At 38.7% G+C, this 19112-nt stretch overlaps 1 protein-coding gene across 14 annotated transcripts in view; it reads right to left on the minus strand.

Annotated features, from left to right (window-relative positions):
- ROBO1 (roundabout guidance receptor 1) overlaps positions 1-19112 on the minus strand; it is a 654072-nt gene that overhangs the window by 351037 nt on the left and 283923 nt on the right. For all 14 annotated transcript variants that reach the window (XM_069024504.1, XM_069024524.1, XM_069024532.1 and 11 more), the window contains one exon: positions 7060-7143. In XM_069024504.1, the coding sequence (XP_068880605.1) occupies positions 7060-7143 (84 nt within the window). The remainder of the gene's footprint in view (positions 1-7059; positions 7144-19112) is intronic.

Here is a 19112-nt window from a genome sequence, read left to right on the forward strand (position 1 = left end):
AATTAACTAACACCCATTTTTTAGGTGCTTCATCTTTTGTCAAGTGGTAATATGAATAAAAGCCTAGAATCCCCTATTATAAAAGCCCACATTTTGAGTACTGTTTGAAGATAGGCTCTTTGTCAATAACTAGATTTCTCCAAGTTGAATAAGCAGTGTGCTTTTTTTCTGTTTGTTCTCTAAAATCACAAAGCTGGCAACAAATTCCAGTCACATCTCCCCTTCATTAAGGCCTCCATTAAAATAAGCTATTCCCTAACTATTTTAATAGCTCTTTCCTGCACCTTCTCAAGCTCAAATTAAACTTCCTGAGATATGGGTGTTTAGAAAAATTCCTACCACCTCAACTATATAGAGGCATTTTCTGCTGCTAAAGTCAGTATGAGACAAATTCTTCACACAATATTTTGGCCCTCACTGATTGAGAAGCATGAGACATTGTTGTAGCTTCCTGTTTTAATAAAAACTCTGCCTTGAAATTTAACACAATATTTGGAGGAGGAGATTTTCTGTAAATTTTTCATAAAAATTGGCAATGCAAGATTTATGTAACTGGGACTATTTGTGCTCCAATATTGCTAATATGTGTTTTGATTAAATTAATATTGCCTCAATATCAATGTTGCCTGCTCTCATTGATAGGCAATCCTCAGTATCTGTGTCAGAAGAATGCCTGCAAAAAGAAGGATAAAACTGAAAGGACTTTTCTGACTGTTTAGATTGACACTGGGAACAGAGAGCTTTGCTGATAGACAAGAGCAGGGGATTTTTTTTCCTCTTTATTTTTTTTTTTTTAATAGGCATAACAGTACCCATCTGTTCCTGGATTTAGATTGCAGATGAACTCTAAGAAGTAACTTTGTAAAATTGGTATCATGGGGCTTTATGTTCATTCTCCCAGTGACTCAAGAGCACGCTTGCTCAGTTAGCAAGTTTTTAAAAAGAGAAGGTCTGGGAAAACTGCAAACTTTGTACATATTCTGAGATGTAAAAGTCAAGTTGAAATCTACTGTGTATTGCCACTAGCAATAAGGATTCTGTGACTGCAAATAAATTAATGTTGCTGCTATCTGATCTTGTGATTCATTCAGCCCTGTCAGCTATCTGTTGGTTCAGCAGTGCAAGTGTTTGTTTTTCTCTACAGGTGGTTGCCACGATGAATGCAGTGCAACATGAGAGATGCCAATAGCTCACTTGGAATTTTTGTGTGGAAATAAGGTTTTTGTTTTGTTCAGATATCACTAGCTACCTGCTTCCCATCCAAAATTACAGCCTCCTCCAAATCAAACATATCCACACTCTGCAACCTACACCTTCATCCATCACTATTTACAACCCATTAGCCAAACCACTTTTTGCCGTGTGGTTTTTGTCCCCAATATTGATCTTTTTTTCTACGTTAAACAAAAGATGATAATTTAGAAGGAATATCAAATAGCATATATTTCTTTCCAACATTTTTATTTCTCATCCTGTTGCATATCACAGCTTTTTTTCCTCTCCACTCTTCTTCTCAGACACAAAATCTGTATATACTTTTACTACCTCTACTAATCTTAAAAAAAAAAAAAAATCAGGAAAAAAAACCTGAAACATACTTCAATTTCTCACAGGGTAACTATTAGTGTAGACTTCTGCCTTTGATTTCAAAGAAATGTTTTCTTGAACAGGTTTCCTGAACTACCACTCTTCAAAACAAGCACCCACTAATACAGAGCATAAGCTATGCAAAATAACTGAACAAAATGGAAGAAATGTCTCAGACATGGCCATGAAATGAAGATGGAGCTCCCCTTCATTTCTTAAAATGCTCTCCAAGGTAAACCTGTCTTATTTGACATGGGGCAAGCAGTGATCCCCTAAGAACAATTCTCCTGATGACATAACAACATAGTAGTAAAGAAGAAAGGCAATGAGAGAAAAAAAATTAGTCTTTAGTTATACAAAAGAATATCACCAAAATATTTTCATGATTAAAATCAGGGAGAAAAAAATTGAAGACTAACTTTGGGTCGCCGTTGGGAACCACAGGATTTCTTTGCATACTGGAAGAGTCGTTGGAGAAAACTAGGAATAGAAAAGTATTTGGAAATATCCCTTTAAAAAGTCACAACTCTACTTAATGAGGAGTGGTGATCCTTGCCTGCAACTGTTTGACTGTATAGCGTTAATTTAACAAGCCATCATTCTGGTCGCTGTAGCACAAGCAATACTCTGTGATCTGTTAAATGATCCCCAATATTTATGTCACAGTTGATTTAACAGGAAATGTGCTACTTCCTGGGATATCCTGCATGCACACACTTCAATAGCACAGCACAATGCAATCTCAGAGATTACTTTGCAGCCATTGATTATGTGGAAAGTAACTGAGGCTCATACTTGACACCTACTGCCTTTGCACTCTTGGGGAGGAAACAAGAAGCCTGTGAGCCAAGAGGAAACATTTTCTTTACTGTTATGGCTGGCACACCACATGTGATATTTGATGTGGAAATATTAATTAGTTTAGTCTTTTCTTGAAAATCTGCTCTAACAGTAAATATCAAACAGAGAAATATGTTTAGTAGCTTTAGTCAAGATGGTTTTATCCTATGCTTGTCAGGTTTCCTTACTCCCTGCTGCAGAGTTGTGTCTCTCAAAGCTTCTCCAGAACTACAGGACATCACTCAACACTTCATCTGTTCCATTTGGTGACTAACTACAAGCCCTTCTCTTGGAAATCCTGATGTTTTTAAAGGCATTTCTTCTATGGTGTTTGTTTCTAAATTCTCCATCCCCTGAGTTCCTCCAGTATCTTATTCAGATGGTTTTCCATATTCTTTCTCTGATATACAGTGACAACTCTGCTAGATCTTTTTCCTTGATTCTTTCCCTCTTCTGTTTGCCCCTATTCTTTTCTTCAGGATTTAAATTAAAAATAAAAAAACAAAAAACAATTATTGGTAACTTTAGAGCTTCTTTCACCTCTAAAATACCTATCCAAATCTCCACCGCCTAAACCTGACAAAGAACTGAATTCCTACCTGCATCTTCCATTCCCCTGCCTTCCTTTGGTGATCAAATTAAATGTCATTATATTCTCTGGTGCACACTCCTATAACCTGCCTCACCTTTCTGAACTTGGATCCAAGCTGCTGGGGACGTGAAATTACTTGCAATCATTTTAAAGTATCTACATCACTGCTAGTCATCCAACGTCCCTGTAAGCTCTGTAGGAAGAGAAACAAGCGTGCTCATGCAGCATTTTAGAAAGCTACTTTGGGTGTCTTCCTTAGGACAAATTAAATACAACACAAAATATCTAACTCATATGCTTTTATCCTATTGAATCTCACTGTGATTTGGCCTGTTCTCTACCCACATGGTTTAAATAGGTATTCAGACTTTTACTGTTACACATCTTAAGTATGCAATTATTTTCCAGTCTGACCTTGACACTGTAAAAGTGATCTTTTGTGAAGATGCAGACAAGGTAATCTTCCTGCCTCAATTATTTAAACTGATAAAGTTACAGTTAAAAGTTCTTAGATTTTTTAACTCTAAATTATTTGCTGAATCAATCCAACTACATCTAGCATTTTTAACATGCTGCCAATGGGATCACATCAGCTTTTATTTTTTTTTTTTTTATTTTTATTATTCTTTAGTATTTCTCTGGTATTAAATATGCAGGAAAAAACCTTCTTATAAACTCCTTCAGTCTAATATCAGTGTCATGCATATGGAACAATCCTTAGTGGCTGAACTTCTTTTCTTGATTCTGTGATTTATTCAGCCCCTACTTATGCATGTTACAAATGCTTTTTGAAAGTGATCATCTTTAACATAGATTCATATAAAGCCTCTTGAGCTGTGTCTACAGTTAATAACTATTAATAATTATTTTGATTATAAAACCCTGATGATCTATAAAAAGAGTAACATCTACTGGATGTCACTTTACTGTAATGACTAAAAAAAATCTAGAGTTCAGTCCTATAACATATCGAGAATCATGAAAAATCAAATAGGAGTTCACCATTTCCCTGCTGTAACAGTCTTGAAATGTATTAACAACTTCAGACTTTATCTGAAACATTTTGGGTTTCCATGTCCTCTTACCCCCCTGAAATTGATGAGTTTACTGTTTGGTGTGAGGCTACTTCTCAAATCAAGTGCTCACATCCACGGTGGAGACAACAAAACCTAATGGGACACCAAAAATTCTCCTGGCTTAGTGATTTAGGAGAATGAATAATAGTGATAAAGGGGGCTTTAGGAGAGCACACTGAAACCCTCCCTATGAGTCATGTACATCCACTTAAAACCAGTACGAAACAGCTGCATATATTCACCATGAGAAATGTCTAGGGAAAGAAAAAGATGTAGGAAAAAGTTATAATCTCTAATCCTGAAACTTCCCATACAAGAGAACATTTCGTTTCTATACCTCGCAGCTAAACTTCTATGGAATGGAAGACATGCCCTGCAGATGTGTCAGTGCTCTCAGTATGAGCAAAAATGTACAATCCTATGGTATGACAGCAGTTACCAGCTTGTGTGCGTTTTGTCCATTCAGGCACCACCTGAAGATAGAAACATGATTGAAAAATAAACTGCTCTTTATTTCACCCCAGACATCCCAGACTTAATCCAAGTGATTTTAGGAGAGTCAGAGAATTTTCAGTACAAACAAGCTTCTGGAATGGCTTTCCTTCTGGAGAATAGAATTCTAAAGATAAGAGAGAACAAAAATGATCGACGAATACTTCTGTAAAATCCAGGAATTCCATATAACGCCCATATGAATGAGCCCACAATTGGGGGGGAAAAAAAAAAAAAAAAGTAACTTTACTTATAAGGTTGAATTCCAATGAATATTATTTTTAAAATCTCTTACAGATTACTACAGAAACCTGTTGGACTAATTTTAGTAAATATCTCAGGTTTTTTCCATATAGACCCAGGTAAACACACATAGTGTTACTGATTACTATTACATAGTGGAGAAAAAATACCGGATCATTAAATCTTTAAACATGAAAAACTTGGTCTTTCATTCAAATAGAGGCACAAAATCTCCAATTAAACAAAACCAGTCACCTTCTAGGTTTTAATTTTTGTTTTGTTCAGCTTGTGTTTGCTTCTAACTTGATCCTGACTTTTGTGCCTACTTGGAAAATGCCTATTAAAATATGGCCTGGAGTTAAGAAGTGGAGCCTCTGGGGAGCTACTAGACCAGGGGTTGACTTTGTCAGTCCTCTCAAATGACCCCATTAGTCCCAGAGAGGCAGGTTAAACAGCTGCAACATCCTGCAGAGGCCTTTCCTGGGATGCCCAGCTGCTCGTGTGCACCTTGGTATGGGAGAAGGATCCTCAGGGGTGGACATATGCAGAAGGGTCTGTGCTCTGCTCGGGACATTGTCCCATGCCCCCAGGCTCAGAGAGGAGATTTGTCTTAACACTGCCTTATTTGCCTTAACTACTGGAGTAGGACTGCCTGCAGCCCTTGCACCCTCTGCCTGCCATCACCCACCCAGGGCACTTGTCATGGCAGGGCCTGCATCAAACCTCCAGCCCCTCTCCAGGGGGAAACATGATGGGGTCTCCCTCTAAATTCTTACCCCCGTTGCTCTTGTGCCTAAGGCAGATTTTGGAGAGCGCATACAGGGCCCCTCTCCTGTCTCCTGGGAAGGTGGGAGGCTGTCGAGCACCAGCCCCGGGCCAGGGATGGGTGAGAAGGCTGGAGGGGAACTGATTGCTCATCTTCAGGTAAAACTAAGCCAGTTTTTTATTAAAAGACTCTGACTCGCTGTTCCAAGTAAATTAGTGGCTGTTTAAACACAAGACCCAGGGATCAGGGTTCTCAGCCCTGTTTTCTGAAAGCAAAAACCTAACTTACAGTGAGGAAAAATCCATTCTTTAAGATATATTTTGTCAATATGATGATCCCATATGCACCAGAGAATGTACATGTCACAAACTTGGAAAGTGCAAGGGAGAGAATTTAGAACAAAATTAATAGGAATATTCAGAAGGTAGAAAAGTCGAAATAATCCACATGCAGCAGGATTCATGCTATGTTTTCCTAAAAAGGCACCTATCTTGACTGAGAGGAAATTTGTATTGCTTTATTTTTTTTTTTACCTTTTTAGAAAAAAATAAAAAGTATTTTAAATTGAAATAAAATTATGTGTCAAGGTTTTAAACCACATGCAGAGATGATTGTGAGGGGTAGGTGATGAAAGCTGCAATCACTATAAGTGGCATATAACAGGAACTGAAGTTTTTTGAATAGACAAATTGCTCTCTCTCTCTCACTCTCTATCTTATATACCTGCCTATCCTCTTCTTGTACCCTGCAAGACTGTCTCATTTAGGAATATCTGAGTCACACTGGACCACCAGCTGTTCATGAAAACCCGTGACTGCAGATGAGACTGGGCTGTGGTCAGTGACTCCTGGAGCTGGGTAACATTTCAGGCTGCAGAAGAGTTACAGAATTGGGTTCCTCAGGGATCACTGCTGTATGGTGCTGCTTATTCTGTGGCTTTTCTTATTTGGCCTAGAGACACATTTCTTTAGTTTATGCAAAGCAGAAGTCAATGAAACATACTCTTCTCCAATCACAGTTTAGTCTCATTTGGGTTTTCTTCCCTGCTGCAATGTATTTTACTTTTGTTTATAATAGAAACAAAGCAAAAAAAAAATCCCCAAATAAACATGTGGAAAAATCCCCTAGGTCTTTGGAAAAATTTCTTTGAGATTATATATTTCCTCATGCACTAATATATACAGTTCAAAGGAAAATAATAGTTGCATTGTCTCAACAAGGCAAATTTAAACATTTGAATCATTGACATGTACTAACATACACAGGGACAGTCATCTTGGTTAGTTAAAAGACACAACAGTATTTCCCAACAGTACTAACAACGTTGAACTTCTAAAGGTGATGGTGAAAGAGAGCCAGCTAGCAAAGATGATTAAAAGAACGTGTACAGGTGGCAATGGCAGATGTAGGTGGAAAGAGTCAGAAGGAGGCAGTCAGGAATATTTGGGAAAGGTGCACTCTACCTGTGTAGCCCAGTGAATTGTCGCCGTTATCAGAGGTGGGGAGTGGTGTCCCGCTGTCGTTCCCCCTCTCTAGGTCTTCGGAGTCTGTCGGAAACAACACCAGAGCTGCTGATGGGGTCACAGGAGTAACAGTAGTTGCCATTTTGATCACAACACGTCCAGACACAATTAAATCCACAAATGACAGCAAGAGCCACAGTGCCAGCACACGGCACACCTCGTCCTTCCCCCGCCTGCGTGGCGGAGCCTGGAGAGACACGGCCGGGAGCATTGTCCACAGTGTCCCCAGAAAGCTGCCCGCTGTCCCCCTCTGCCCACTCCCAGTGTCACTCTGCAGCCCGCCAGGCACAGTGGCCACCCTGCTAACCAGCCAGCACAGGCTGCGGGGAGCATATGGGGATGGGAAGGCAGGGGAGCTGAATGCTAGCATTGCTAATTTTCCACCTTATTGTTAATCAAAGCTATTGACTGTGATCACTCCCCATCATCGCTTCATCTCCTGGCAATTACAGACTCAGGGGACTTCACCTCTTTGTGGGGAGGAGGCGGGGGGATGACTGGGGCTTGGTGAGCACAGAGGGGGGCTGCTCTACCTCTGCTGGGAGATGGGGCAGGGGAAAGGGGTAGAGACCGCTGTGAAAAGGCAAGAGTTTAGCATCACACGGAGTAAGATGCGTTTTCCGCTAAAAGATCCTTGCTAGGAATCACTCCATTTTAATGTCACACTGGAAAAAGGAAAAAAGGGAAGGCAGCTGGTCAGCTAAACACATAAATGAACACATGTTTTAAGGCCCCAAGATAAATTGCTGATCAAAACACCATAAAGTACCATGAAGAAAACTCATAATAATGAACTAAATCATTCCAAACAAGAAAGTAAAATAAAATCCCAGTTGCTCTGAAAACAAAACAACATAACCCAAAGGAATTTGTCGCCAATACTGCTAGATCTTTTTACTCCTAGTGCAAAACTGTTTCTTAAACTAAAATCCTATTTTAATTTACTTGGATAGTGCACTGTCCAACGGATAATATCTAAAAAGAAACATTCATATTTTTTTCAGAAGAAAACTGCAAGAAGCATCTGCAAAAATAACACTGCCACAACAATAGGCTGCTTATTTCCTTTTTTCTCTGTTGACAGGTGTCAGATAATTTATTAATTATTGCAAAGACGTGTTTTGCTCTCTCAGACATAGTCTGGACTTCTATAATGACTGAAAGTAACTGTTCATTTTCAACAAAATTCACACACACTGCTAAAAATTACTCTGAACTTTCACAAAATACCTAAAGCAATTGTGTATGTAACTAAACTGGAAAAAGAAAAACCTAAGTGGATTTTTTTTTTTTTCTGGATAGTTAATTTTACTAGCTCAGTCACTCTAATTTTTAAACCTCAGTGTTAAATATTCATTTTCTCTATTTGTTTTCTAAATTGTCTTATAGACAATATCTTTACAAATCAAAATCTTTTTAATGAGTTATAAAGGAAAGACTTTAAGAAGACCAAAATCCTCAAGACCAACCCACTCAAGGGAACTTATTGGAAAAAATATTTCTTTAGAAAAGTCAATTAAAGGATTGATAGCATGCCTTTCAAAATACTGTCGTGCAAATTAAGAAAATAAAAGACCAAACAACAAAAAGCAGCCGAACACCAAGATGATGTTTCATCTTGGCAGATGAAAGAAGTGAAATATGTTCGTTTATTGGCCCATTCATCTTTTCTGGCTCACTAATGGCCAATGTCACGTACATCTTTAAAATCTGCTCTGAAAATGGCTGTAGATTGACTGGATCAACACTCTGCTTCTCCAGATTGCTCACTCATTTGCATTCAGGGGTTGATTGGGTCAAAGTTTTAAATTACTGCAGTAAAGGACAGAAGGATGGGACTTTTTATTAATTTAAGTGGCAGAGGCTGTGCCTGCCTTTTTTAGTGCAAAGGTTTATAATCGACTACAGAGAGCCCAGACCAAATTTAACCAATGAACCTGCTGATCATCATCTTGAGAGATTGATTGCATTCTAGGAGATTTAACCACACACTACTCAAAATGATGGAGGAGGAAGAAGATGCACCGAAAGCTACTGGACATGTTCTGTGTGCCAGTGTAGTGTTTGGTGTCATGTGGAAAATATAATTGCACAATGACTCAGAATTTTTACCCAAGATAGCCCCTCAGATATGGAATTCCAAGAGTTGGGTCATCCTCCCCACAGCACCTCACAACCAACCAATGCTAATGCCCCTAGAAAAGCTCACTTAGGAGTTTTAGCACGATCAGTCTCCAATTCAGAAATGCTGTGCATTCAATAAAGCCAACAAGCTAGGAGAGCATCAGCTTTAAAAACCAGGCTAGAACTACTTGCAGCTATTTAGGCTTGCAAATCTTGGCTTCAATCGCTCAGTGGAGGTAAATGAGGGAATTAATCTCTTTTTGACACTACTGATACATGATCTCTGTTAGAGACAATGCACTTGTTATTTACAATCTAAAACTATACAGGCGTTGTTCACTCTCTCATTCTTTGAGAAATGATACTTTTCAACCTGATATTGAAGATGATATTCAGTTAATGTTAAATTATGGTCTCTAGCTGGAAATGACTCACTAAAGATAAATTCTACCCATTTGAACAATAAGTGCTACATTTTGGGCTGTTGCCCTCTGTGCTGGGCTGAATTTAATTTCAGCTCTGTCACAAGTTCCAGCTTTGCCTGAGAGTCCCTGTAAATACTCAACAGAAGTAAGTACTGTTGACTTAAATAACACATTTCACTGTAGGACTGCTGTGAAGGCACTCTGTTGAATGGCTAGTAAAAGTCCTGAATGTTAAGACATGATGTATTTCTTATGACTACCATGCTGTAGGATCAGGGAATTTTCAACTTGGCTCTCTTAAATACAATAAACAATTTTACATCATTACTCTTTTTGAACTAGTTACAATGCCAAAAAATGTGAAGCAAATGAACTATAAACCCAAGAGCAATTCACCTGATATATGAAGAATTTACAGTTCAGTCTGAGTCAAAGCAGAGGCTGAACCTCGTGCCTCATCCCTCAAAGAAATGTCATAACCAGTCCTTAAGAGGTTTCGCAGAAGTGACAGAGAGAGATGCCCCTTAAAATACTCCAATATGGCTGGACATCTTGGTTGAATTTCTGTATCAGACAAGAAACATTTAAACCAAGGTTTCTATTTTCTCTTAGTTGCTCAAAAAAAGGAGCCCATTTTCACTGAAATAAAATGTAAGCTTTAAAAAGACGCCTAGGCATTGCTTGATTCATCGTTGCGGTGACCCAGCCCACTGCGGGGCTGGGGCAGCGAGATGCCAATCAATCCCAGCCCATCTCCTGGATTGAGTTTCCCGAAGAGGCAGACTCAGAGGGTGGGTCGAGGGGCGGCTCAGAAGCCTAAGCCGCACCCCCTGGGCAGTGCCCGGGTCCAAGCTGCCTCCCCCAGTTAGGGAAAATTCTCGGTTATTTGGTTGTTCATTGGTTCTTTGTTATAACTCCCACCTCTCGGTTCCCCCCGCCCCAGTGGTTCTTGTTAAATTGTATCCTCCCCCTGGCTTGTAACTCATTGGTTGTTTTCCCCTTTCGCCATGGTTTTCAAACTCTCTATAAAACGGAGGACAAGCCTCAAGGGAGAGTCCCATCATTCCCATCATATCCCATCACATTCCATCCCTTCGGAGCTCGTTTGGGTTGCAAAACTTCTGACATTAAACCTGTTAGAAGTCAGACCAGAACAGCCTCTCTCTTCCTTTGTCTCCGAGCTAACGTGAGCCGATCCCATCGGCTCCTGCCATGTTCCCTCTGCACAGAAGGCAGCTAGCCCAGCCAGCAGCTCTTTTCCTGATGCTGAGGTCGCTTCTGCAATGCACAGAAGAACGCAGCTGGACTCGCTCTGATTGAGGCCACACCAGAGCTCGTGCCTCGGGCACAAGAACTGCATTAATTCATTACATAAAAAACCCCCCAAACGACAAAAACAACCAAACAAGCCCAAAAAAACAACACAGTGCACCCCTTCCCCTGCCAAACAAAATTAAACAGAAAAAATACTTTTACCTATAGGTATGCAAAACCTCAGGATGAAGTCAAAAGAAGTCCCCCTCCTTTATTGATTTTTTTTTTTTTTTAAATTAAATGTAGTTCCAAATGAGTTTATTTGGGAAAAGGAAGTTGAAAAGTAAAGCCTTGACTAACAAAAAAATAAGGGTCCTGCCGCCGCTCTGCAATTGACACTACACTATTCTCTCACAGGACCACTTGAGACACTCCTTATTTGAGAGGGGGAACACCCTCATTATGATGAAAAATATCTCATCCCCTCTTTCCAGAGAAATTTCTAGAGCCACCATTCATTAAGCTGGGCAAGACATTTAAAAAAAAAAAAAACCAACCAAACAAAAAAAACCCAACAAACATCTACTTGGACTTGGCAGGAGAGCGCTAAGTTTACTAGCACTTAGTGCTCCAGCTTTTTGGTGGAATATTTTCAGGCTTAGTCAGCCCAAGCACACATGACCCCTTCAAAGCATAAAGAGAATTTTGCATAATCATACAGGGTTCAGAACAATTTTAGGTGCCAATGGCAGTTGGACAGCACAGAAGATTTACATGGATGTGAGGAGACTTTTCCAATGAAACTTCTGCTGAAATCTCCAAGTTATTCCATTTTATCGGATGGCCACACCATTCATGCTTTAATTTACATATCTTTAGCTCTTCAAAATTATCAGAAAATCCAAAATGTAAATATTTGCTCTTGTTATTCATTCTCTTAACTCCTAGAACACCTCAAACCAGACAGACACACTTATTTTCACAGCCACTTACATTCAAGTGCATTTTACAATTCTAACCTCAAAAATTATATTAAGCATGCTTTTAACCATGGCTTTGGTCTTCATAAAAAAGTCACCAGTGACTTTTTTTCCCCACTGCTAAGAGAAAGTGATGCCATCAGTTATTGCTTCTTTTGAACCAGGAGATGTATCTGGATGACACATTTTATTGATGAAGCATCCTTAAAAATCCCCAGATGATTCAGTATTGATGCCCTGGCCCAGCCTCCTGGTGGACATAAAGAAAAATTGAAAAGACCTAAGCAGACACAAACTTCTTACTGCTGTAAGAATCTCATGTGTCTGACTTTCTGCACTGGTCTTTGTTTATCTGAAATTAAAGTCGACTACTGAAAAACGTCTGACTATAATATCAGTAACTTACCATATTTAATTCCAAAATTTATGACTTCATTATTTCTTGTTATGTTTCTCTAAATTTCATTATCATCATCAGCTTGGTGGAACAAAACTGGGAGAAACAGCATGAACAGCATTTTGCAAATGAGCATTAATAAAAGATTAGGGTGAAGCAAATGAATATAAACTACTATCAATATTAGAATTGTGTTCTACAAATTGGATCAATTCCCATTGATTCCTTTCTAGTGATCTAGATGAACTCAGGAAGAGACATCAGAAAAAAAAGCCCAACTGGGACTGCATCAAACCACAGCCTAAGATGAGGAACTAAATTAGTAGCCAAGTTTTTTTGCATTATTTTGATTTTTTCTAGGTTTTCTTTGGAGTTACAGTAGAAATACACTATAATATGTCTTAAGAAATATTTGATTTGTTCCTATTTTTTCACTTGGTTATACATAATGACAATATGTAAACATAATGTATTATCAGGATATAAGTAAGTAAGGATAGCACCTAAAGGAGAACTACTGATTAAAGTCAAATCATTAAATCCATGAAAAGCAACTTTTGTACAGGGAATTACTATCTAATATCATATGTTTATTTAGAAAAATACACACAAGCTTTCAAGAATGTAGACCTATTCTTCAGATCTGGAACAAAAAGGAAAAACTTCAGGCTATGTGCAGAATTAGGGATAATTAGGCCACCTTTAGACTATCACAGCTTGGTGAACACTCACATGTCTGTATCAGAAACCTGTATAGCACAAGGCTGGTTAATCTGATGAATATCCTTACCAATATTTCATAATAGCTCAAAGGAAGTATTCTTTTTTGTAAGACTTAATACAGCATCTTTCTAGAGACTTTTACGTTCAGCCAGCTAACTCGTTTAAATTGGATAACTAGGAGAGTTATAACCACTTTCATCAGCTAAGAGTCTCCACAAGTAATAAGTAGTTCTTCATTAAAAATTTACACTGCTCAGCTGCCTCGTTTGAGAAGTTAAGTAAGATTCAAGCTAAGGAGAAAAGGCAAGAATTTGCTTTCATAATGTCCTTAATGTGAGGAGCCGGCTCAAGTAAATTATAAATAAATCCACAAGGATGCTTTTTTATTAATAGCTTGTACAAGTGTGTTCTAGCGATTCAATAAGTATTCTAAAAATAAAACATGCACTTATGCACAGGTACAGAAATGATATTCATTACTCTCAAAATACATTCTTCTGATGAGAGAAGAACACTTTGTAGTGTAAAAGAAACCCCTTAGATTTTTCTAAAACAAGGAAGAATAAAGCATTTATTTAATGTTTTGAGTCTCTTTCTTTTTTATTGTCTTCAAAGAACAGTGCATGACTGAAATCCTGACAAAACCTCAGTAGTGGATGCTATTTAAAAACCTTTCCTTCCCTTTATTTTCCTAATTCACTCAGTAACAGCCTTTAACTAAGGAAAAAAGTAAATTAGTGAGAATTTATTATGTATAAGCATGAGACAACCTTGTTGTATCTTTGCAATTAATTAATTTATTTAGGTGTTCAGCAACACAGATTCAGCAAACATATTTTACTGAGTAACAGAACCATAAGCTGGAGTCTTATGTGGGATCAGTCACCCTATGAATCCAATTACACAGAAACATTTCTGACTGAACACCTAAATTCTCAAAAATTGGTATTTGGCAGAGAGTACAACAAACTTGCACTGCAGGACTTTGATGCTGCCAAACCTGCCTACTGTCCTCTCTCCACCTGCCCTTCCTCCTTGACTTCTCCTGGCTTTTCCTTGTACGTCTTGGGCTGTCCCCTGTAGCGCTCTATCCTGTTTGGCATCTGCTCCCATTTCTTTCCTTGCCAGATAAACCCGAAGGTAACAGCCACTCAGACTATTTAAATGGTGCTGGAAGTGAGTTAACAGGTGGTGGCCCCAGCTGCTTTAGTTGCAGAGGTAGATAAGAGACTCATCAGTAGCCTATGCAAGGCCCTATGATTAATTAGGACAAGAAGCCATTTTCTAGGGAGAGAGAACCAGATTTATAACAGAATTTTCTACTCCAAGGTAATGAGCAATGTTTCTTCAGAAAATGCAGAAATAAATTATTTTTTTTGAAGTGCTCACCAGTCATCTTGACTATGTGCAAAGTGGCATATGCATAAGACCCACTTGACATCGATTTCTTAGCATCAGTATTTTGAATCTTCTCTTTACTGCAAACTGAGTTTTAACTTGCTTCAGGAAGTGTTCTCTCCCTTAGAAGACCTCTTATTTTGTTTTCTTCCAAATAAACTTACATGTTTGTCTAGAAAGTTCTGATTGCTGTGGGAACTACTATCAAGACATTTAAATAATAGCAACTAATACCATGTACAGCTGCAGAACTGGTTATGCAAGCTTCCCATGCAATCATCCAGCTCCACTGGACTTCTTGCAGTAATCCCCTAAGTGCTGAATTAAACTCTGAGACTACACTCAGTCCTCCAGGCATTAACCCCTGGAGCTCCTCTTCCATAGCTTCAGCCCTGCAAGTATGTTTTGAGGCTGAATTATGCAGCTGCTTTACAAGTAGCTGCCCCAAAATAGCAGCAGAGAACTGGGTTCACTTGCTCTTTGCTGTAGAGCTAGAACACAGCAAGAAACCCACCATGCTTAATTACCCCTTATTTTTTTCAGCTGCGTGGTGAACTTTGGGAAGGTGATGAATTTCCCTCATTAATGACAATTACAGAAAAGAAAAATGCAGGAACTTATTCAGCATATCAGCAGCCTTGCAGTGACATGATTTGAAATTAAAACTACCATAACAATGAATATTGAAAGGGATGTACACAATCCAAGAGCTGAGAACATTCTTTCTCCTTCCTTTGCCTTTCTGAATATGCAAAGTTGTCTTCTGAGTTGTCGGAGATATATCTGCAACACAACTGTGTCATTTGCATTCTGCCAGTCTATCTGCAGAGCTCAGCATGAAGAATAATATTAAATCAATGCATGTCAATGGTTGCTTAAAGAAAGAATAGACATACTTGCACTAATACACTGTCCAGCAAGGCAGTACACTGGCACATTAACTCAGCCTCCTAAAGCAGATATTTAAGCAAGAAAATCTCTCTGGTATCACAAGAATCACAGGTTATTTGCCTTCAGAACACATTCCTATCTATTCTGGTTTGGTTTGGCTCTCCCTCCTTTTAAAAGGGCAACATTTTGAACCATTTTTCTGTTTCCAACACATGTTTTCTACCTTCCAGCAATGACTTCAGCCCCGTTGTGATTACTGATACCCTTAGCATATGGATTTCTTAGAGGAAATATGTCCAGTTGTTGCTCTTCTTTACTTTCCCTTCCTTTTTGCCTCCCACATCCCAGCTCTTTCACTATGACAAAGAAGCCAGCAGACAGGACAGGCTGTAAAGGTCCCTGTCCTTCCACATTTAAAGTCAGTCACATTCTATTTGCTTTATCCTCTGTACAAAGCAAAAAACATACTATAGCCTATGGAGTGATTTAAGGATTTAAAAAAATCAAGGTCTAACCCTGTTGTAGTTGACAATTAAAATCACTGGCACCTATCAAGAAAGTATTTTCTAGGTAATGTACAGGGATGACTTTGAAGTGAAGTGAAAAGGTGACTTGCAAGGTAAAAAGAAATTCACACTGACTGGTAAAAAGGCATGGAGTTGGAAGACATGCCATGCCAATCAGTGCTTCTCTACAAGGATAAATTTCCAGCAAGCTACAAGCATCATCAAACCACAGATACATATCCATACAACATCGTAGTCATTCGAGACTGTCCAGAATTCCATTTTCTATTCACCTTCTAAATGTATTAAATGAAACTCACTTGCAACAATACTTTTTTTTTTTAATCCAAAGATTAAAAATAATTGTTCTTCTTTATTCATACTAAGTAGAGGTAGGGACTTCAGGGAAGTTTTTTCCTTTTGTTATTTGATCACAAGCATTCTCTCTGTAAAGCTCTTATGAAGAACTTCTGCTTTTTGCAGCATAGTGAAATTCATTTTACAAAGAAGGTTTTTGAGTTTGTGCCTTGGAGAGAAGTTGTACAACAGGTGCTCCTGCTTGCTTTGTTTACCTGGGCTGATTATTCACTGCTCAAAATCATATCCTTAAGAAAACAAATGATGGAGCATGTAAGCATTTGCCTGGAAAATTTGATATTAGGCTTGAAGCCCTTTCTTGTTAAAGCAGCAAAATACTCCCATTGACTGTATGCAGTGTTCTGTTAGCACAGCTGTGAATACTTCAGGGAAGTGGGAGAAAGAGCCACAAATAAAGAATTAGCAATTACTATCTAGCTCATAATGGAACATACAGATATGTCCCAATAAGCTTAATAATTCTCAGTCTGAACTGGAAAAGATAAAATAGTGGTAAGTTAATTTAATAGTTCCTAATGGTTCTTTAGCATCTTCCAGCTGGGAATCTCATTTCTCAGAGTGATTAATGTCAGCCTCAAAAGAAAGCACAAGGTCAAAAATTACTGCAAGTTTATGAACTTAAACTCCAGACAAAATAGAACAATGATGAAATGAAATAGCTGAGGAGGAGAACAATCAATAAGTCTTCTATCTTGTCAGAATTCAGCTTTGCAAAATTTATACCAGATAAGAAGTCCTACAACACAGCAAGGGGTACTTGGGCTTACAAGGATCTACAGATTTCTCTAAATATTGTTAATTTGTAATACTGTGTACATTGAGCATAGGAATTACTAGCTAGAGGCAGTAATTTTGAAACAAAAAGGGACCTTCAATAGATCCACAGGAATCAGAAATAATTAGAGCTATTACTGGAAGCACAAAGCCCAAAGCAATCAAGGATGAACCTTGAAGAAGGATAAGTTTAAACTACAGAAATACGATGAGAACAATGCCAGTGTCAATAACAAAAACAGTCACCTCAAAATTTTGATGGATAAGACTACCAAGATGGTAAAGATTAACCAAATCGCACATCTATGTTCAAAAACCAACCAGACCTTTGAGATAAGTAGACAGAAAGACATAACCTTATCAGAAGCTTCAGTTTGTGCATCAGGAGATACAGAAAAACAGCTAAATAGCAAATGGAAGGAAATAGCTATGCTCCCCCTTAAAAAGCAAAACCAAAACCCTCATAGTGCTAGAGACCAGGAAATTAGGCTTCTCATAATAAGGGACTCATTTATCACCAGTAATGAACTGAAAATGGAAGCAGAGATGACTAAGAATTCATTGTGTCAGATTTACGTGTAGAAAGTTTCCCAAGTATATAATTGCTGACTGGGTCATAGCTTTAATATCGCTGACCTAAAGTACAACACTGCAAGAGTGACAGCTTGATAAAAGAAAAATTTCTTTATCAAGCCTCAACTGTTTGTTTGTCCTACCTTCATTTAATGTGTTGGTGCAGCTGCTTTGGGCAGGAAATAAAAAATACTTCTGAAGCAACATTATACATCTCATGTGTTTCTAGCGTGATTGGTTCCATATTGTTGGGGCCCTCAAGCGCCTCTAGCAGAGATCCTCAGCAAATTTAAACATGTCAAACTGGATAAAATAAGAAATAGATGCTTCATCCCTACAGGCTAGGATGACTGCTACCCAGCACTGAAATTCCAACAGGGAAGATGATGCCCTGGCTTCAATCTGAGGCTGCATGCTCCCACGGGCTGCTGATATGAGTGCAGGGCCTGAGCCCTGAGGTGGCCATCAGCAGCCCTGCCCAGCTCTTGCATGCCCTGGTGCCCGTGGGGTTTCTCTCTGCTCCTGGCTGAGACCTCAGCCCAGGGGTGCCCCAGCTGTGACACCACTGACAGTGGGGGCAGCAGCCCCAACCCTTGCTGGGTGCTGCTGATGGGCAGCAGGCTTAGGGCACTGCAGATGTGACACCACACCAAGAAAATGTCCTTCAGCAGCAGTTTTACTCTCTGGTCAGTGGGGAAGCTTAGGCTCTGCTTAGGTCTCCAGTGGAAAACTTTAGTTCCCTACAAAGAGCCTAAACCTAAATAGGTGGAGCAGAGTTTAGGTATCTAACAGAGTATTTCAGAAGATCAAGGCGCTGATAACCACAGAGCCAAAGATCCAGACCTGTATCAATTACCTATCAATCACACACTTCTGAGGTGGCTCACAACTCAGCGAGACACCACTACTGCTACTGAATTTAAACAACTGCATGCTGTATTTAAGGGTTTGCTACCTTGATACTTCAGCATATTATGATACTAAAGATTTTTAGGTATATCCAAGATTATCCTAACTAGTCTACTAAATTTCTACTACGAAACAGAACAAAATGAAAAGGCATTTAATACTTTTACTGGCTTCAGGTTTATTTTATTTGTTTTGGTGGGAATATAGGTATGACAATTATGGAAAAAGGAGACAGGAGAACAATACAAAAGCACAAGAACCTTAGAGAAAGAAAAGCATATTTAGCATATTGAAGGCAGTTAATCGTATTTCCTTTTAGGAGGCCAGACTACAGAAAATTCCTGGAAAAGCACTGCAATTTCAGGTGCTGGATATGAAAAAAAGAGAGTAACACATTGGATCAAATAACACACCCAGCTAGAGACCCATCTGACACTGAAAACAGTTAGAAAGTAAAACAACAGAATGCTATTATTTTATATTTAAAATAGGAAAAAATCTCAGAATATAGTGAGAAAATTTAAACTTTAAACCAAAAGAAACTACTGAATTTACCCCATCATTCCTATTACTCAAGTGATACAGTTTATTCAACTCTACCAAAACTTGTGTTGCTGTTCTACAACTGTAGAGTGACAGAGGAGATGTGATACAATCTTGA

Source organism: Aphelocoma coerulescens, chromosome 1, assembly GCF_041296385.1.
Source record: "Aphelocoma coerulescens isolate FSJ_1873_10779 chromosome 1, UR_Acoe_1.0, whole genome shotgun sequence".
Classification (NCBI taxonomy): Eukaryota; Metazoa; Chordata; class Aves; order Passeriformes; family Corvidae; genus Aphelocoma; species Aphelocoma coerulescens.